General features: G+C 32.0%; 2 protein-coding genes across 3 annotated transcripts; both read right to left on the reverse strand.

Moving 5' to 3' along the window:
• Positions 1 to 14,540: 14,540 nt before the first annotated feature.
• Positions 14,541 to 16,092, reverse strand: LOC145562279 (protein FAR1-RELATED SEQUENCE 4-like). The gene is made up of 3 exons (XM_081622503.1): positions 15,242 to 16,092; positions 15,093 to 15,158; positions 14,541 to 14,999 (listed from the first exon to the last, which is right to left on the reverse strand). Exons 1-3 carry the CDS (start codon positions 15,962 to 15,964, stop codon positions 14,853 to 14,855), a joined length of 936 nt encoding a protein of 311 aa, XP_081478629.1. The 5' UTR covers positions 15,965 to 16,092; the 3' UTR covers positions 14,541 to 14,852.
• Positions 15,963 to 20,946, reverse strand: LOC145562278 (protein FAR-RED IMPAIRED RESPONSE 1-like). 2 transcript variants are annotated; one of them, XM_081622502.1, is made up of 4 exons: positions 20,595 to 20,946; positions 18,956 to 19,071; positions 16,846 to 18,209; positions 15,963 to 16,403 (listed from the first exon to the last, which is right to left on the reverse strand). In XM_081622502.1, exons 3-4 carry the CDS (start codon positions 17,703 to 17,705, stop codon positions 16,097 to 16,099), a joined length of 1,167 nt encoding a protein of 388 aa, XP_081478628.1. In that variant the 5' UTR covers positions 17,706 to 18,209; positions 18,956 to 19,071; positions 20,595 to 20,946; the 3' UTR covers positions 15,963 to 16,096. The 2 variants fall into 2 exon arrangements, with proteins under 2 accessions (XP_081478628.1, XP_081478627.1); XM_081622501.1 differs by having other exon boundaries at positions 18,956 to 19,102.
• Between the last annotated feature and the right edge of the window lie 1,274 nt (positions 20,947 to 22,220).

Genomic DNA, 22,220 nt, shown 5'->3' on the forward strand with positions numbered 1-22,220 from the left:
ACTACAAACAATCGTTGGATTGTCTCTCCAACCAACAAGGATGCATTATATTACGATAAAGTCATTGATAATATAATCAGATGTTTATTTTTCAAAGCTTGGTTCGTGGAGGCGGATGCACGATCCGCATGGTGCATCCGCTCCAAAGTACAAAAAGGCGGAATGAACATGCAGGTATATACTAATGTACATGGGCATATAAAAGAACATAGTGTTCATTTATAATGTACATGGGCATATACATAAAAAGAACATAGTGTTCATTTATAATGTACATCAGATTTTTGTGCAACTATTTTGTATATTATTTTTGTATAATAATATAATTATTTTTTTTTTGTATAATGAAATAGATAAATAGTACTATAATTATTTTTTTTACTATACGTTAATTACAAATCATTTCAAATTTTTTTACCAAAAGTTCACTTTCTCTCTCCAAACAAAACTTCAAACCCGTTTAAAATTCCTCAAACCTCAAGCAAAATTTCAAGAAATTCGAAATTTTGTTCAAGATGACAAATAAAAACGAAAGGTAAGACCAAATTCGACTTGTTTATTTGACATTCATACTTGTTTATTTTAAGTTTGAGTGTTTGTTTTTTATAAATTTGATTGAAAATTGTAATATTTGATTTTATTGGGAATTAGTTGCGATTTTGATGTTATTTTGTTGTTGCAATGAGAAATAAAATGAAGTTCTTGAAGAAGATCGACCGATTAGTACATTTTGGAAGAAGAAAGCAAGCAAATAGACAATTTTAGAAAAAGTTGTAGATTCAAATAATACAGTGTACATTAAAATACAGTAAATTCTCTTTTTTCATATACTCACATGATGCAAATAATACAATGTACATTAAACATGTAACCAACATTATAACATATATGTTCATTAGAATATAATACAATGTACATTATAATACAGTAAAATGTACTTTTTTATATACATACATGATCATTTATACCAAATGTACATTTACTATATGAATAATGTTCTTTAATATTATCATGTTCTTTACTAATATTACAAATGTTCTTTAGATTTACAAAAAAAAACATATAAAACTAGATGTTCTTTATAAAATAGTTATATGTTCTTTACAAAACAACAATATGTTCTTTACTGAACAACTAAATGTTCATTCCGCCTTTTTTTTAAAGAAAACCGGATGCACCAAGCATGGTGCATCCGCCTCCACAGAAAAGTTTCATTTATTTTTGCAGTGACAGTGCAACATCCACCCAACAATAGTATTTTTTTAATGAAGATATTTTTTATTTTATTCGATATGTTATGTATCTACTCGTACATTTTTTTCATATTTTTTTATGGATGTGATATGTCTTTTTACTAATGACTTAATTTTATCATAATGATAATTTTTCAGAATTGAGCCAAAACACTCAAGTATTATTAACAAACCAAAGTATATATTGTTGATTTGTTGTTGCCCATTGTTCTCCATATATAATTTACCCTCCTCAATCTCATCAAAACCATTCTGAAATTCGAGTCCAGTTATAGGCTTCCCTTCAAAGAATACAAATCTAATTACTAATGTCATAACAAATTTCGAATTGCTTGAACTTGGTTGGAAGACCATGTAACTGCACCATCTTATTCTTCATGGCAACGTAAGCTTCCGAGGTTAAGTAAATTATGGTGCTACCTAAATTTTTCTGATGGGTATGAAGACACTAAGCACATATTATGAAACCTAATAGTGTATCCACAGTGATGCCGCACACGTCAAGGTAATAATATTCAGTGTGGGAGCTGTGGCGACTGGCGAATCCAAGAAATTTTTATTATGGGTTTGGAGACATTAAGCTTATATAATGAAACCGAATAGTATACTTTGAAACATTGTTACAACTAATAATTTAGGTGTACACATTCAAAATTACAATTAAACTTGATAAATTTCAAAAATTATTAAAAGTACTCCCTTCGTATCTTTAAATGTTACCCTTTGACCAAAACATAGCTCTAGGGGTGGTTTCATGCATTTTGCAGGGGTAGTTTTTGTGGGCTTCTGGGTTTATGGCAATGGTTTTAATTTTGCGGGTTTCTGAGTGTGAATTTCGTCGTGGAATCTGGGTTCGTGGTGGTGGGATGGGTGTTGGAGGCGAGTAAGGCGGTTGTAATGGTGGGTGGGTCGCAAATGGCTTGTAAATCATTGAAAAATAATGAAGAATAATATTTTAATTTAAATTTTTTTTAATTTATTATTTTTCTACCTTATTAAAAAGTGACTTTGTGGGGGATTTCTTGGGTTATGTGGGTTTGTGAGGGTTGTGTTCATGGCAGGATCTGACTTTCTGGGTTTATAGGGTGGGTGTCGGTGCATCGAAACAGTTTTTGAAGAGCGTTGGGGTGGTTTCATGGGTTTAGCGCGGGTACTTTTTGTGGGTTTCTAGGTATATGGCGATGGTTTTAATTTTGTGGGTTTCTAAGATTGAATTTTTTTCGTGGAATACGGGTTTGTGGTGGTGGGATGGCCGTTGGAGGTGAGTACGGCGGTGGTGATGGTGGGTGGATTGCAGATGGTTTTAAATCATTGAAGAATAATGAAGAACAATATTTTGATTTTAAATTTCAATTCTTTATATTTGGAATGGGAGATTTTCGGTTCAATTCTAAACAAACTTAATTTTAATAATGTTTATCAATACGATAAAATTAAGTTATTAGTGAGAAGTCATACGACATCTACAAAAAAAAATTGAATAAAATTATAGATACATGACATATCAAATAAAAAAAAAATCTTCATTAAAAAAAATTGTTGTTTGTTGGATATTGCATCATCACTACAAAATAAACATCTAATTATCAATGACTTTATTGTAGCATAATGCATCCTTATTGTTGGTAGGAGAGACAATCCAACGATTCTTAATAGTTGTGATGATCTTACTTGTCTCCACATAAATGGCTTGATGATTTTTTGAAATAAATATTCTTGATTTCTTTCCTCTTTTTTCGATTCCCATAATTTCATATATTCTTGTGAGAGAAACATAATTATTAAATGAATTGAATCTATCCATTTTAATTATTACTATAAGTGGGTAAAGGGTAGGGGTACACATGGTGTACAAAATGCTTTTGTACACCACCAATCAAAAATCGCCAAGTCAGCATTGAAGTTAGGAAAACTAAAAAAAGAAGAGGGAAAAGAAAAAAAGAAGAGGGAAAAACGAGTGGCTATATTTTCAGGTTGGGCGCCATTGTGATGTAGTTGAGCGGCAAAAATTTCAATGGGCGGCAACAATTAATGCAGCAATACACAATTAATTTCCCAATTAAGGTTCGAATATACCATATTCTCCCCCAAAATTCCATCTTTTTCCCCCAAAATTCCTTGACGAAGAACATACCAATTTGAATAAGGAATGAATTGTGACAAAATTATTCAAGTGGATGTTAATTTCATCAATCATTTACAAGTATTCGGAGGTAATCTTGTTTGTTGAATTATTTCGATTCAATTTCCTAATTTGATGACTTTGATAATTTAGGGTTTTCATTGTTTGATTTTGAAGAAATTGATTTTGGGTCAAAATTAGAATTGTTATAAAGATTGATTTGAAAGGGTAAATCGTGTAGATTAATAGATTGAATTGTATGTTGGGTTTGGGATTTGTTTATGGTATAATTGTTTATTGTTGAAATGTTATGTAAGTGTAGGAGTATTTCTGGGTTCCGTTGCACTGGTATCAATTGTTAAATTGAATCGATGTTTATTTGCTGTCAATAATAAATTATTTTATAGGATTTGTTTGTTGTATGCAGTATCATTTTGTCAGTATTAAATTAAAATATTATTTCATAGTATCTTTTTTTATTTTTTAACATCTAAAATTAAATACAGTACTGTGTTTGACATTTTGGTAGTGAAATGGAAAGCAAAAACCAGTCCTCTCATTTGAACATTGATCTTAATGAAGTGATGAACGATGTGGTTAACTCAATCGGAGATACAGAATCAAACGATGTAACAGAAGAAGCAGCAATGCTATTCGATCTCAATGAAGAGGCTGAGTTTAATAACATTGATAACAAAGAGGTTGAGTTTAATAACAATATAAATGAACATAATTCTCCGAATCGGTCAAACGGAGAAGAACAATGCAGCCGTACTCCAGCTGTGGGTATGTATTTTGCAAGCGGTGAAGAATTTACAAAGTTTTGCCATATGTATGCCTTTGAGAAAGGGTTTCAATTTTTTGTTCGAACAAGTTTAATAATGAACGAGTATCGTGAAAAAGGAGTAAATCGTCTAGGTGTTAGGGAGATGGAGCCTAAAGGTCACATGATGCCCCGTATTAGATTGGTCTGTAAGATGGGTATAAAAGACAGGAGGAAATAGAAATCGGGAAGGAAGATATCATGTCCTCCAACAAACTGCAAGGTGTGTGTTGAGGCATGATTCTCAAATTCTTGGTTTTACATTAAGAATTGTGTGTTGTCCCACGATCATGAACTAATTCCAAATGATAGCCGGCAGATGGTGAATTATCGGGGCATTGATGATGGTGCTTATAAGAATATGGTCTTAAACGACTGGTATACATCCAATGTTTCTGAGTTGAATGACTAAGTAATATGTTAGATATGAATCAGCAATCAAATATTTACACTACTCCTGTAAATACCTTTTTGATGCTATAAATACAATTTTGATGCTGTTGAAACTTGGAAAAACCTTGTTTTATATCAGACTGGTATACATTAGTTTTATTCATAATTACTAACATTATTGGTTTTTAAAAGTTAGACTGGGAATTAGTGTTTATAATAAAACCAAAAAAAAAATGGTGTAATATGGAATCGAACACGGATAACTTACGAATAGTAAGAAAGCATTAACCAACTACACCAGGGGGTATCAGCACATAGTAATGTCATTATTTATTTACTTGTACCGTTTATATTTATATAAAAATAAGTTGGTGATGCTATTAAAGACAATATGACTCCTTAAATGTTAATTGGATGTTTTGTTATTGTAAGTATCATGTCCATAAATTTGGGTAAAATCTTATTTTTGAATATTAAAATATTACATTTTTGTTTTTTTAAAGGTAAATTGAAAACTTATTGATCATAAAATAAATGGAGTTTTATTTCGCATATTTGATGTTGCTGTCATATGAATTTTATTTTGGTAAAGGTGAATATGATATTGTATATATTAAAATGATGCTTAATAATACATAATGATCATTATTGCTTCATATTATTAGGGTTTAGGGGATAGGGTTTAGGGTTTAGGATTTAGGGTTATAAAACTAATAATATGAATGTACTTCATTTTGAAAGTTTGATATGTATTTACAACAATACGTAACCATATTTTTTGTACTTTTCTAGTGTTGTGATGTGCATCACTTTCTAAATAGATTAGTTTACATATGTGTTATTTGCTTTTATAACTTGTAGTGATTTCATCTATTTGATATGTATTTACTAATAATAAACTAGTGTAATGTTTGCATTATGAAAAATAAAATTATTTATATTATGAAACCAAACCTCGAATAGTTGTATTGATAATTACTAACATTAGTATTTATGGCTATTATGTGAATGAAACCTAAAAATAAAACCCAAAAAAAATGGTGTAGTATTGAATCGAACACGAAACACTTATGAATAACAAGGAAGTTTTCACCAACTACACTAGGGGGTATCAGCACATATATTTTAGAATTTTTTATTTATTTGTACCATATATGTTTATGTCAAAATAATTAAAGGATTCTATTAAAGACAATATGATGCCTTAAATGTTAATTGGATGCTTTTTCATTGTAAGTACCATGTCCATAAATTTGGTTAAATTTAGTGTAAGTTATGTCCCTCTTATATTTTAATATTAAAATTTCACGTTTTTCTTTTTCTTTTTCGGAGGTAAATTAAATTGAAAAGTTATTGATCATAAAAGAAATGGAGTTTTATTATGTACATTTTTTTTTATTTATTTATTTTGGTAAAGGAAAATATGATATCAATAACTAATACTAAAACAGACAACGGAAGTGACACGTGTCACATCTTGGTGCTGTTTTTTCCCTCCAAAACTCCCCTTTTTCTTTTGACTTTTTATTTTTTGTTAATATTTGATTCCATAATAATATCATTTTAAATCTTTTATATTATATTTATGACAAATACATTTACCTAAATAATTATTTCAACTTCTTTAAAAAGAAAATATATATATATATATATATATATATATATATATATATATATATATATATATATATATATATATATATATATATATATATATATAGAGGTTAAAGAAATTATTTGGTGTCCATAATCTTTTAAATAGAGTATTATTAGATTTTTCCAAAAAAGTTATAATAAATTGATTCATATAATAGAGGTTAAAGAAATTACTTTAAAATATCACTTAATTTTATTTTTTTTTCAAATACCTTTAGCTAATATTTTATTTCAATTTCAATTCAATATAACTATATATTAAAGTTAATTATAATTTTGTATACGAAATTTTACTACTGTACGTACATATTATCACAAATTGATTTATAGAGTATAGTATAGCTATAAAATAAATGTTGTGTTTAACAAATGATTTTTTAGATATAAAGGTGACATATTATTTGTAATTTTGTGTATGTTTGCACTTTTCCTAATAATTTTTTTGGAGATTTTAGTTTGTTGTTCGATTGATTTTTTATGTTTATTAAAAATGCATTTATAATTAATTATTCACTAATATGGCCGCTAGACCTGATCAAGCCCCGCCTGAAAAATTCTCGAGTGCGGACAGACTAAAAAAATTCAATTTTTAGATAATTTGTTGCTTGCCTATTAATATAGATTATTATGACATTATAATTTCTATATATTTGATTTGTATGCTTTATCAAATTTAATTTGTTGGATATAATTAATTTTCTTAAAAAATTAGACTTACCGTGCACGGCACGGCCCTTAAGCTAGTTGTTTATACTAAAATGATGCTTAGTAATACATAATGATCATTATTGATTCATATTATTAGGGTTTAGAGTTATAAAACTAATAATATGCATGTGCTTCATTTTGAAAGTTTGATATGTATTAAAAACAATACGTAACCATAATCTATGTACATTTCTTGTGTTGTGATGTGCATCACTATGTAAATGGATTAGTTTACAGATGTGTCAGTTGTTTTTATAGCTTGTAATAATTTCATCTATTTGATATGTGTATAGTAGTGTAATGTTTATATTATGAAAAATAAAAATGTTTGTCATTCGTTTTGTAACTTTAAATTGTACGTTTTATGTATTACCACGGGAGTTCAAAATTGTAATTACTTTATTTAAGTTTTATTTGAAATTCAAAACATGTATTATAGTCAATATTAATAATTCCATAATCTTTTGGTTTTTTAAAACATCATATCAATAAACATGGATTACATTTATTGTAAGTAGGGGTACATCGTACTTGTACATGGATAAGTTTAAAAAAATCAAACCTCGAATAGTGTTATTGATAATTACTAACATTAGTATTTATGACTATTGTGTGAATGAAACCTAAAAATAAAACCCCCAAAAAAAAAAAAAAAAAAAAAAAAAAAAAAAAAAAAACGGTGTAGTATGGAATTGAAAACGGAACACTTATGAATAATAAGGAAGTATTCACCAACTATACCAGGGGGTATCAGCACATATGTTATATTATTATTTATTTATTTATTTGTACCATATATGTTTATATCAAAAGAATTTGATGATTCTATCAAAGACAATATGCCTCCTTAAATTTTAATTGAATGCTTTTGCATTGTAAGTATCATGTCCATAAAATTGGTTAAATTTAATGTAATTTGTGTCCCTCTTATTTTCGAATAATAAAATTTCACGTTTTTCTTTTTTGGAGGTAAATTAAATTGGAAACTTATTGATCATAAAAGAAATGGTGTTTTATTTTGTACATTTGATATTGATGTAATTTGAATTTTTTATTTTTGTAAAGGAGAATATGATATTGTATTTATGCAAAAGGATGCCTAATAATACATAATGATCATTATTGCTCCATATCATTTTATTTAGGGTTTAGGGTTTAGGATTTAGGGTTATAAAAATAAAAAATATGCATGTACTTCATTTTTAAAGTTTGATATTTATTAAAAACAATACGTAACTATAATTTGTTTACATTTCTTGTGTTGTGATGTGCATCACTTTCTAAATGGATTAGTTTACAGATGTGTCAGTTGCTTATAGCTAGCTTGTAATGATTCATCTATTTGATATGTATATATTGTTGTAATGTTTATATTTTGAAAAATAAAAATGTTTGTCATTCGTTTTGTAACTTTAAATTATAGGTTTTATGTATTACCACGGGAGTTCAAAATTGTAAGTAGATTTAAGTTTTATTATTTGAAATACAAAACATGTATTATAGTCAATATTAATACTTCCAAAATCTTTTGGTTTTTTAAAATATCATATCAATAAACATGGATTACATTTATTGTACATTGTAAGTGGGGTACATCATACTTGTACATGGATAAGTATAAAATTTTTGTTTTTTTTGAGGGAAATAAGTATTCATGTTTTGTATCTTTTGGTTTTTTATAACTATAGTGTGTACTAGAGTTTAAAACAATGTTTATGCTTATTCAGATAAAAAAAAAAAAAAAAACATTGTTCATGCACATCTGAAAGTATTACTTTTATTAATTTAGATTTTATAAACATAAGAATAATTCTTTAAAATAAATACATTGTTTATGCAGATCTAAAAGTATTACTTTTATTAATTTAGATTTTATAAACAGAAGAATGATTCTTTAAAATAAATAAATGTTTGAAAGGAAATTTATTTTTATTTTTTTTAAAAAAAAGGTTTTTTTAAGGTCGCAAGGTTTGAACACTGAATGACTTTGCATAATACACAATTTCGATAATGTCTAGACCATTGGAGTAAGGGGGTATCAGCACATTCATTGGATTAAATATTAATATATTTTATTAAATCTAGTGGTATTAAATGAAGATGTTCTCTTTTTACATTTCTTAAATTTGAAAAATTTTTACTTAAGAAAATATTTTTTAAATTGGTTTTAGAAAAATAAAATAGTTATTAAACATTAGTTATTAAATATAAAAAAGTATAAATATTTAAAGGTATAAGTTTGTTGCCTTCAAAGAAATAAAAAAAAAAGTATGTTTTTGTTATTTTGATATATTGTTTTTGTTATTTTGATATTTTAAAATTAAATATGATTCTGTAAAAATGAAAAGTTATAAGACAAAAAAAAATAATAAATAAATAAAAATATATGTACTGTCACAGATTTCGAACTGTAGTATCCTGTAGACATTAACACACGAAGCTTGTATTCTAGACCATTGGACTAAGGAGTATCAGCACGTTCATTATGTGAAAAGAAATTTATTTATTAAAATGTATCTATGGCAATTCCAGCAAAACTTTGGTGTCTCCCACCACAATTCCGGCAACAGTTTGATGTCAATTACAATTCCGGAAAAAAATTTTGTGTCCAATTTCAATTTCCGGCAGCAAACATTACACCAATTTCCAGCTACCATTTCTACGAAAATTTTACAACATCAACATTAACCAAATTAATTTACTTACAGCATATAGTTCCAAATCTTTGTTTTTTTTTTTTTTTGTGAAACATCAACCAAACTTTTATTCAAATAAGTTTATTCTTCATAAGTATTATCATTAAAATTCATTTTAATAATTGTAACCCACCGCGAGTACGGCCGGAAACAACAGGAATAAATTACATAATTGTTTAAATTTTCACCGAAGAAATCTGTAGAAATCGCAGCGAGGTCAAATTTTTCCATGAAGAAACTAAGAATGTAAGATTTCTTCAGTATTCTTCATTCGTTATGGAGAGAGTAAAAAATGGACAGAGGAAAAAAATTAGGAGACTATTTTTTTGGGAGAAATCTGTAAAAATTGGACAGAGGAAAAAAATTAGGAGACAAAAAAATTAGGAGAGAGAAAAAAAATGAGGAGAAAAAATTAGAGACTATTTTTTTTGGGGATTATATACTATATTAATGTGGGTAGTTGAAAGGTTAGATAAATTTGAAATTCAAAATTGAAAATTTAAAAAATATGGTTTAAAATTCAAATGAAAATGAGGGTGACTCAGAAATTAAAAAGATTCGTTTTCAACCAATAAGGTGCTTGTGTACAAGATTATTTTGTACACCATGTGTACCCCTACTCCCTCCCCTATAAGTGATCACTAACTAGTGTATATATGTATCAATAAAAGCCAAGTTTTCACAATATGTTCTTAAAGTTTTTTTTTATTTATTTGATTTTCATATGCAACTAGCAATTTTTCTTAACATCAAAATGCTTTCCAACATTCTATCTTTCACCATTTATCAATCATCTATTTAGCTTCCTTTCCCCCTTTTACTAAAGGCTTAATTGCACCATTAATCCCACCCTTATCTCCCGAATCACCACTCTACACTCAAGTACTTGAAGCAAACAACTTCACCATCCCATCAACTAAAACGAACATAACCTTAGATCGAAACCATTACATGACATGGTATCTTTCGAAACTATCATCATCTTCCCCAAACGAAGTGAATGAGGTAGATTATATACAAGAATTACGTGTACATGTGGTACAAATTTTTATGGGTAATCCACTGCAAATTGTGTATGGCTTCTTCGACACAGGAAGTAGTTTGTCATGGTTCAAATGCAATCAACCTATAGAAAAAGCGGGATTCTATTACTTTAACCAAACACAATCAGCTAGCTATCGTATTGTAAGATGTAGTGACCAGCAAAAGTGTAACACTAACAAACGGTATATCAAAGGTTGCGATAAAACAGAAGGGTGTATATTTGATATTACGTATGCAGGTGGAGATTGGGCTATCAGATATCTTTCTATGGATGACACCACATTTAGAATCGGTTATGTTCAGACATTGGTACAATTCAGGTTTGGATGTAGTTATACTGACAGCAACAAATTCCCCGGGATTATAGGTACGTGCTCTCTAATTCTTATTTATGTAAATTGTAAATAATGAACCATAAAGGCATTACAAATGTCAGATTTTTTGTAAGTGTGTCTGGTTTTGAGCCTCAAACCAATTATTAAGTCCTATTTCTGCTCATCTGATCTGGTTTTTTTCGATCAGAACAAATCTGAACTTATTTTTTCTGACATATACTTTGAAATCAGATATATAAGATGGAGTGGAAGCTCAAAGAGTTGCGGTCTTTTTCCTCGTCTTTTGTTCTCTTCTCTGTGGCACTCATCGTAGCTTGTACTATAACTAATCATCTCAAAGTCAAGACCATCTACATTTTCCTTAATCTGAGATTCTGAGTCAATTCTTTGCCATTCATATCCTGAACGTCTAATAAACTATGGAAGCCCAAAACAGAGAAAGATACAACAAACATAAATTTAGTTTACCATATCATATGATCAAAATCATATTCCAAAGTATGCATGCTCCACAATTAGAAAAATTAAGACACCATAAAATCAGTTACTTATAATGTGTATAAATATACAGCTTAATAAAGTCAGGTGAAGAGATAACGTCGTAGAAGTAAGAGTGCAATTAAAATACTAACCTGTGATGTTGCGGCATCAAATTCAGCCAAATAGGAGCACAATGTCTTGGTAGCTCTGAGCGGAACAATTTCTTACTCAAAGCACCCTCATTCAGGCTGTAACAATAATATATAGTATTATCAAAATACTCTCTTTTTGGAACAGGAAAGTAAATGCAATCCCCACGGACACATCCACTGCCCTCACCTGAGTTACTTCCCCAGCACCAGGTGCTACAATCTTGGCCTAAGAAAAAGGTGCGGCCATACAAAGACTTCACCTCCACCCATTTATTTCCCACCAAATCCAACTCATAAATCTTCACCATCCTGATACGACAATCCATACACCGGCAGACAAGATACCAGATATAGTATACATGACCACAAGATTCAACCCAATAGTCCACAAGTTTATCAAACTAACTAAGCCATTTGCTTATTTGTGTAAGTATTCAGCCCGCTAAACACAAGTGACCCTCATCCGAGGTAATTGTTTTTACACAAAGACGCATTTATTAGTTTATTGCAAGGCATGAGAATTTGACAGTGAAGGCAAGAAACAGAATTTTAAGGGAGGACCTCGTTTGCTTTCTCAAGGAGCTTTGTCAAACTAAGTAAAACAGCCAAACAATGGTTACTCTACTAAAAAATAATCAAAAATTTTTTGAAAATGTTATAATAAATACAGCAAGTAGAGAGATAAATCCAGGAATATCAACTGTCAAGACTCAAAACTATAACAAAGGGTTAGAAATTTAGAACTTATTATCACTGTGTTGTTTGAATAGATGGACTTATGCGAGGTATGAACAAGGCACTTATAATCAATGTTTTTTTTCTTTTTTTTTTATTAACAGTAGCATTAACAAGCACAATAAACTCTCAAGTTCTATTCAAGCACAAACATTAAAAGTACTGCAGCATTAACAGTACATAGACATTAGACAGCTGTCTGGCATTCCAAGCTCTACTCTCTGCCATCACTCTACTCTCTTTCCTTTCTTCTTCCTCATGTCTTAGACGATTTTTCCATCATAGGTATTGGGCGTTCAATTTTCTACGCTACTTTTCCCTAGCCTCAGCCGCTTCCTGATACTTTCTCGCAGCCTTTTTAAGGTAAGGAGCTTGTTCTTCCCCAGATTATCTTGTTTGTTTCAGCAATATCAGTCTTCCAATTCAAAGCGTGTTTGGGAGCAATAGGCATCGAAGCCTTGGATCTGGATCTTGTCATCACCATACTTTCAGCAACAGCTATCAGACCTTGACGATGAAGAATTCTAGGGACAAATGCTACTCCTTGTGATCGCTTCGTAGCAGAGAACACCGATCTACAAACCCTTTTCACAAAAATCCGCTCAATAAACCAGGTTTGTGCCTCAAAAACTTAGGGTTTTCTTTTGAAAACAAGAGAGAAAACAAATGAGAGCAATTTTTCTTTGTTCTTTTTTCGTTTTGTTTTTGTTTTAGTTTGTTTATTTTCTTGTTCTGGGTTGGGTCCTCTTTCTCACAAAAAAAAAAAAAAAAAAAAAAAAATGTTAAACTAAATTTCAAAAAATATTAATAAAACAATTATACTTATAATATAATAAAGGTTCAATGTTTATCTTTTAATCTTTGTCAATAAAATAAATAAATTATCTTTTAAACATTTTAAACAAACTAAGCTTAAGGCTAGTTTTAGCTAAGATTGTTTCTAAACTTGATTTTAGTTTTCCTCAAAAAAAAAAAAAACTTGATTTTAGTTCTTTCATGTTAGAATATAAAAGTTTTTAATTGGGTTTGAAAGGTTAGATTATTAAAGGGTCATTTAGAAAAGAGAAAATACAAGTTTCTCAACATGAGAAACTTGTATGTTTCTCAAAAGGACACTTTCGTCATTTTCTGTGAAAAAAGTAGGGGGTTGTTTGTCCATTCACAACTTTGGATTGAAACGGTGAAATTGAGACAGTAGACAGTGTTAAGTCACTGTAGGGAATTCTGTTAGCGCCATCTTTACTAACGAGGAGTACTGTACATGACAGATGTCGCAACAAAATCGGACCTACTTACCCTTAAGAGAAAGAAAGAAAAAAAAAAAAAAAAAACCCGAGCTTCTTCCTAACTTTCTAAATTCAGAGTATACCTTCACCAATGTTTGGGCTTTTCCGGTGAGGGTTTAGGATCGGCTACGACCGAACGACTACTAAGCAAGCAACTGGCTTGTCCTCCGTCGTCCACCGTCGTCAATGAGCTAATAGTCTAGGGTTGCGAACTTGCGATTTGTGAATGAATTGAAGGTAAACCAGTTACTATGGATCCACTCTTCAAATAGATTATAGGGCTTTGGGCTTTAATTGACTTTTGTGCTCCATATTAATACTAATGGCCTAGCTACTTCACTAATAGCCTAGCTATATAATAATACGAATTAATAGGTGTTTAGCATAACTAATACTCCCTCCGTTCCACAATGATGTTCTTGTTTTGACTTTTTGACTTTTTTAAGAAAGAGAGAATCTTCTAAATTTCTCTTAATCTATAAGAATAAATATAGTCATGTGGGATCTAGTTTGATTCGTCTTAGTGAGTAGATTATTAATATCTAACTTTTATAATTTTTGCTAGTGTGAGATTAAAGATATTTGCGGTCAAAGTTGGGTCAAAATTTGCATCGATTTACGAAACAGGAACATCATTATGAAACGGAGGGAGTACAGTAGTAAACTAGAACGTAGTAAATATAATTTATTATTATTTTTTTTAAACTTAGTAAGAATAATTAGTAAATGTTCCCAGGTACTTTCTTTTTTTAAATTTTATTTTTTATAATAAATATGTTCCCAGGTGCCTTATCATAACTAATATTTGACAAAAAGAAAAAAAGGATTTCGTAACTAATAGATTATAACATAGCAAGACTAATTTTTAATTCATATAGGTTTGGGCTTCAGGTACTTGTTTAGCATAACAAGTCAAGTTACAATACATAATAATACTAATTAATCGCAAATTCTAGTGCTGCATTCTATTGCTAATCAATATATGAATGGGCTTTCAATACTTGTTTAGCATAACTTATAAATTAGAGTACATTAAGACTAATTAATACTTCGTATATGTTTGGGCTTGTAGGCCTTAATTACAAAATCACAAAAGGCACTCAGTATCAACACAGAAGGCTCCACCAACTGGTCAAAATTCTTAGCAGGGCGCAATAGCCTACAACGTATCAGGACTCAGGAGGACCCGAACAATAGCCAATGCTGTTCCTAACAAGCAGGTCGTCCTCTTCAACAAAATCCAGACATTCTTCTGCAACGATTGATCTAGCTTCTTCACTAAGACCATCAAGATCACACACATGTTTCCTATTAGCCTGTTTATAGACAATGTAACCACAAAACATTTAACATTCTGAACTGATGTAAATTTGTACATATAACTGAATAAAAACAGTACAGGGATTTACTGGGATTATTAAGCTTGCACAATGTGGCTCCTCTCTCAAATCAACATTCACCTCAGCCTCCTCAACCTGATAATTACCCAAAAAAGAATATGAAATTACCAGCAAATTAAAGCAAGCGATTATAACTTCTAAAACCAAGTACAACATACCTGCTTTTGTTTAGGTTTCTTGAAACCAATCTCTGCTAATGATTTGTTTCTTGAACCTTTAGGTCGACCACGACCCTTCTTCTTTGGTGGCGGGTCTTTTACACATACTTCATAGACATCATTAGGGACCGAAGAAACCAGTAGACTAGGCTTTTTCACTAAAGAGGTAGTAACCGCACCACTATTAGACCCATTAGCATCCTCAGGGAAACTCAATGCAATAGTTTGTTCCAACTTCTGCAGCCTGCGAGTATTCACTTCCGAACGCAAGCTTTTAATGCCATTCAAAACCAACTCAACCGTTTCATCATTCACCATAGCTGCCTCGTCCAAAAGTGGCTCACATGCATCCATTAATATATTAAACCTCTTCACAGTAGCAGATTCTTCGGGATCAACATCCGCTACCCTAATACGCGTGTGCTTGCGCATTATATCCTTCCGCCACCGGCTGACAATGTACATCTCAGGTATGTCGAAAACAAGGTTACGATCCAAAATTCTAATCATGTGTTTGCACAAAATACCATGTGTTTCAAACCTCCGACAATCACAACAAACAGCCTTAGTCTCCGTGTTAAAGGTTATGGAGTACAACCTTCGTCGGTCTGTAATAATCTCTTCACTCCTACCATTGGGAACTATCCAAACACGATCCTCCAAGATGTACTCAATGACGTTGTCAGCAATCATATGCTCACCTCTGTCATAAACATACATCATCCTCGAGCATTCAGTCTGCACTACTTGAAATTTAGTGTCCGTGTACAACTTTTGAAAGATCCTCTCTGCCTTGAAACCGCTTATCAGCCTTCGAATGTACTTAGAACAACGAGCATCTGCATCGGTCTCATCTCATATTCGCCTATCCATGGCCCTGCGATATTTGTCTGGAAATTCAAATAACTTGGTATTACGAGTAAGAAAGCCATCAAAAAAGCTGTTGATGCTCTCGACCCTTTGTGTCGTCTTCATGCCGGCCCAAAAATATTCCTTATTATAAGCCGGTATCCACATATGTCTCTCTTTGTAAAGCCCTTGAAGCCAATCATTAGATTCAAGCTTATACGTGGTCATAAGCGTACACCAGCGATTTTCAAACTCATCTGGTGTAAAACTTTCATAAATAACCTCTTTCAGCTTGTTTTTGAATTTACTGTACCTATGAAATACAAAGTCACAGATAAAACTTTAGATATAATAACCCAACCTTTGTAACTAATGTAATTGCACTACACATAGAATTCATGGCTCACATTTTACTTACAATATCAACAAGCAGTTCATAAGACACTCAATATTTTAATACCAAACATATAGAACATTAGAACCTGCTTAAACATTTTCAGAACTTACAGCATGCAAAATCAGCACTTACAGTATGCAAAATCAGCAATCATGACTTTACAGTAGACACTCAATGTGTTTGTAAAATATGCACTTATAGTATGTAAAATCAGCATTGACAGTAAACACTCAATGTGTTTGTTTTTCAGATACAAAAATACTTCCATTAGTCAACCAAACATGCACAATTAAAAAATTATTAAGACACTCAGTTAAAACGCTAAATTTGAATTTAAAAAAAATCAGCAGGAACTCACTTAGAACATTTGCCAAGTTTCTCGGGAAACTTCCTCATTATATGCCAAATACACCATCGATGGCGGGTGGAAGGCATCACCTCAGCCAACGGCTTGCACATTGCAGCAGCTTGGTCAGTCAAAATGGCCTTAGGTGGCCGATCATTCATAGCTGCCAACCATTGTCTGAATATCCAAGTAAATGTGTCCGAGTCTTCATGAGATACCAACGCACAACCAAGCAAAATTGACTGGCCATGGTGGTTAACACCAACAAAATTCACAAAAGGGAGGTCATACTCATTTGTCAAATACGTGGCATCAAAACAAACAACATCCCCAAAATCTATGTACGCGGCTTGGCTCCTCGCGTCAACCCACAAGACATCTTTCAAGCGACCTTCTACATCCAACCGTTGCGCATGAAAGAAATTTTGGTTTCCGGCTTGCATTTTTGCAAAGTAGTCCATCATTGCTACTGCGTCCCCACCAACCATCTTCAAGCGCCTAGCTTTGTAAACCTCATGTTGAAGATCTTTCATGGTCAACGACATGTTCTCCATACCATTTCTCTCCGTAGCCATGCACCCATGGATTTGCCTAATAGGTACACCCTCCTCAAAGAAGTTCAACAATTTCTTGCGGATCGACTTGGTCAAGTGTTTCATGCGATACTCCTTCACAAGGTTTGATTTGCTTGGACTGGGTTTGTGATTGGCATGTTGCAACTCCACCGATCGCACCACCCACTCTCCATCGTCATTAACACTTGCATATAACATGGCAGTGCATTCACACTTCTTTGATGTTCTCTTTCCACGGCGTAATTCATCCTTACCAACTACTCCATCAATGACTCCACCCGTTCCAGCCACATCCATCAATGGCTTCCCTCCTAGCCCTCATGTCCGGAACACCCCAACACTCACACTTCCAAGTTGTTGCTATTCTCTTTGTTTTGTCCAACTTATGATTCACACCTTGCACCCTGCTAACACCAAAACCTTGCTGCTCAGCATAATCCTTATAATAGGATTCAACGTCTTGCCAAGTCTTAAAAACCATCCCAACTTGCGGAGGCTCAATCAGAGTGACAACAGTAACACTATTGCTAGCAACTATGGTATGTGTGGTCTCAATTGTCTTCATTGGAGATATGTAATTGACAACACTTTGTGCTGGCTCCTCAACTGCTTCACCATTACCACAAGAATTCTCAACAACAATGTCATCAAGTCCACCGTCAAAAATGCCAAGATCATCATCCGTTCGAATACCACCACCTAAGACATTAACCCCACTACCCCCGTCTGCCACACCAATCTGACTAACCCTAATAACAAAGGGTAGTTCATTTTCCGCATCAAAAGTATCCAAAGTATTACCTACAAAAATTGTAAGCAGTACATGTAATCATGAACCAGTCCAACATCACAAAATTCTACCAAACCATCAACAAGTACTTCTATTGATACATGCAACCAAGCCAATAAATTACTTCTACCAAGACAAAGTACAAGCAACCAACCGATACAAGCAACTCAGACATATCAAGGTCCCTACTCCCCTTTGTTCGAGAACTAATAAAGACTTAGCTTTTGCTATTTTAAGTGACAAATACAACAAAATTTCCATAGTCTGATATGTTCAAGGAACACCAACAACAAAATAGATCATAACAAAACAAATTAATCAATCGCAATAGGCCATATCAGAATATTCAAGCAGTTGTTCAAACAAGACTCTAACAATCCATAGCTATTGAAAATTACCCACACTACGATGAAGATTTAAAATAGCAGGAAAACAATCTTACATCACATTAAAGCAAATTCTTATTACATCACATTAAAGCAAATTCTTATTCAAACCCATCAGGCTCAACACCTAACAAGTTCATCTGCCTAAATGTTCAAAACTTCATTTCTAACCAGCATTTTGTCAAACACCTTGTATGCACTATCAGGATAAACCCATTTTGCACAACAACCAAGTTTTAATTGCAACACAATTACATAATTCATAAACAAAAACTAATCAACTAATCAATTGACACAATTATAAGAATCAAATAACTAAAATTACTGTAAATTTAAGATAATTATACAAATACATGAAATTTTTCACATACCTTCCATCATAGATCTACACTCAAGTGACCATGTACTATTTTACAATTTCAGCAAAAACCTTCCACCATAGTCTCCTTGTTGGGAAACACCTTCAAATGTCACGCTCGAGCTCGAACTGGAACACCCACCGTAAGACGACTGTCAGCCTTCGCCAAACACCAGGTCTTAGAGTAAATAGTAGAGTAGAGTGTTTTTTTTTTTTTAAGAGCTAAGTGTCGAATGAATGAAACGTTTACTAACAAGAATTTGCCGTTAGTCACGCCGTTAACACAATAAAAGCTACTTTCTCATCAAGTCAGCAAAGGGGCCCACGCACATGGTAAATTAATTGCCAAAAAGGCATTTGAGACACAACCCGGTATCTCAATTGAGAAACCGGGGCTTCCTCTTTAGAAAAAGCTTAATTTCCGCTTCTTATTGAGATAATACAAATACTCACTTGTTTCCTTAATACGGAGTATTAAAGGTGATTTACTTACTTGCTTCTCCTAGAAATGTGAACTATGAGAGATCCATCAATTTTAGGGAATATGTATTGGATTGTGAAGAGCAGATACAGTCTAGGGGTGAACAACTGTCCAAACCCGGACCGGACCTGAACCGGTTTGGACTTGGACCGGTATGGACCAGATTACATGAACCGGCAATGAACCTGAACCTGCCGGTCCGGTTCCGGTCCGGTTTTGGACCTGTTTGCAAATTTTGAGTTGAATAAACTGATCAGCTGAATTTCTGTATGAATTATGGAGCATCTTTCTTTCACTAACCAGGTCCAAATATTTCTAAAATTCCAGTATTTCATGAGGTAATGTCAAGTCAATCGGGATGAAATGCCTTATAACAAGGATAGTTTGAGTTACCACAAACTTTAAAACTCTCACATGTAAATCAATCACATCTAAAGTTAATATTGATGATTGCCATATATGAATATCTAACAAAGCAAAGTAAACCAGCATCAACACCAAATACAGGACACACCAATTATATAAACATGGTTAAAAAAAAATTAAAAATTATAAATAAAAAAAAATAAAAAAAAGGCAAAAATAACCCAATTAATTATTTAAACATAGACACATAGTAACTGGTAACTTGGTAAGTGCGGAGTATAGCACTATAATGCCATTGACAAATTACACCTTATTAAAGAATTGAAATAATTATCAAACATTAGCCATTCTTGTATTCTAAAATAGGCCTAAATATTGATCATGTGGTGCGGCATCCCAACAGTAGCATCAAACCTTTTGCTAATATGTTCAAACTACCATAACTTCCTGATAATTTATTACCAATACTTACAAAAAAAATCCCAACTTTGTGCTAAAAACAGCGACCCAATCCCAGATTGAAATCAGAGTCAAATCAACAAATAACTTCACAATTACTAACTACCAAATTATTTCAGAGCTTAGTAGAAAATGTGATTATTTCGCCGAACAGGTGGTGGGCATTGAAAAAACAAAAACCCATAATCAAAGTAATTGAAAAATCATAAACCCACAGTTCAAAGAAACCCTAAAATCCATACAAATGCACTCAAAACATGTAAATAATCATCAACAATTCAAAAAATCAACATGCAAACATCAACCAAGTAAATAATCATCAATAATTGAGAAAAAATACACTAACCATGAATGAGGAGTCGCCGCTGAGAGAGAACTGATTCCGGTGATAGAGAATCTCCAGTGTGAGAGAGAATCGCCGGGGAAAGAGAATCGAACTTAGGGCTTTTGACGTGAGAGAATCAGAGAATTGAACTGAACGTTGGTGAGAGTGAGAATGAATTGTTTCCTGATTATACCCTAAAAAAAAAAAACAAACAAACAAATAAATAAATAAATAAAAGAGGTTTTCGGTCTGGACCGGAAAAATCTGGTTTAAACCTGAACCGGACCGAAAATGGATCAGACCATTTTAAAGGACCGGACCAGACCTGAATATTCTGTTCCGGGTCCGGTCTAGTTCAGGTCCGGACATTTTATGTACACCCTAGATACACATACAACCATTGTATGTTGCCCCTACATACAATACCATTAAAAATTGGGCACATCATTTTTGCACCAAAAAAAAAAAAAAAATTAGACACATCATCAAAAGAGGGGAGAAAATTAGGAGTCAAATATAAATTGAATTTAATGAAACTTGACTCCTTATTCTAGCCAATAAAAACATGACAAATTAAAATTGTATGTAGGTACCATATACAACAATTATATGTGTAGCCTTTACCTGGATTGTGAAGTTGCACCCAAAATTTCAACTGACAACAACACCCAACCGTACCCCATGAATCAAGATTGGTTGCAACGATATAGCATATAGGGAAGGATCATCATGGGCCGAGTCATTAGTTTGTTGTATTGGGTCATAATACTTTTCAATCTATATTCTAATTGAGACGAGTATCAGATTGAGTCTGATTGATTGTCGAGTCAAGTCAAACCGGTTGTTGGTTCAATTCAAATGAAATGTAGGTTCAAATCATATATTATCAATTCAAGTTAGTTAATTGTTATTTAACATCCAGTTGAGTTCGATTTGTATTAGAGATCACATATTTTGCCCATTATTCGAGTACATATTGAATATTGTATGATGTATCATCAACTCAAACTAAGTTCACTAGTCAAATCCATTTTTGAGAAATCTATCTATACAAAATTATTTTGCGCATCAAAAATTGATTTTGGCTACTCCCATAGTTCTATGTAAGGGGGGCATTCAAGAGTGAATATTGCGCTTTTTTTTTAAAGAGAAGGGCAAAGCCTTAACAGAGGAAAAGAAAAATAAAAAGCAAAATAAAAAACAACACCTAAGCTAGAAGCAAAAGCAAAACAAAACAATTACTAATGCCACAAGGCTTATTCGAAGCAAGGGAAATAAACTATTAAGGGACCAATCTTGGCCATACAATACCACTTAGGTCTTTCAATAAAACGACATAAAGGTTGTTCGTGACCATTTTATAAGTCAACCTCTTATTCGTAGTCACATCATAAAAATGCTAATTGTCCAATTCCTGACAATAGGTGTGTCAAAGACTTGTATGTGGCTAGCCACACGATGTGGCCACATTAGTTTATAAGTTTAATCTTCATTTTTTAGTATGAGTAACCTCAATTTTTCATAAGAATATTGTCCATAAAAGTAACTCAAATTCATTATACAAGTGAATTCAAGTAATTTAAAAATAAGTAACTCCATTTGTTCATTCGAGTAACCCCTATTCTTTTGATTTAAAAAATGAAATAA

The sequence above is a fragment of the Chenopodium album genome, chromosome 10, assembly GCF_948465745.1.
Source record: "Chenopodium album chromosome 10, dcCheAlbu1.1, whole genome shotgun sequence".
NCBI classification, from domain to species: domain Eukaryota; kingdom Viridiplantae; phylum Streptophyta; class Magnoliopsida; order Caryophyllales; family Amaranthaceae; genus Chenopodium; species Chenopodium album.

What these genes read in the sequence shown, in the direction of transcription:
- LOC145562279 (XM_081622503.1), bottom strand. Translation starts at nt 15,964, where the DNA reads ATGATGTATGTTTATGACAGAGGTGAGCATATGATTGCTGACAACGTC. An exon ending in AGAAACCTAAACAAAAGCAG is followed by an intron (nt 15,159 to 15,241) that starts GTATGTTGTACT and finishes GGTAATTATCAG; the next exon opens with GTTGAGGAGGCTGAGGTGAA. An exon ending in GTGCAAGCTTAATAATCCCA is followed by an intron (nt 15,000 to 15,092) that starts GTAAATCCCTGT and finishes GTCTATAAACAG; the next exon opens with GCTAATAGGAAACATGTGTG.
- LOC145562278 (XM_081622502.1), bottom strand. Translation starts at nt 17,705, where the DNA reads ATGGATGTGGCTGGAACGGGTGGAGTCATTGATGGAGTAGTTGGTAAG. An exon ending in AAACTTGGCAAATGTTCTAA is followed by an intron (nt 16,404 to 16,845) that starts GTGAGTTCCTGC and finishes TGTATTTCATAG; the next exon opens with GTACAGTAAATTCAAAAACA.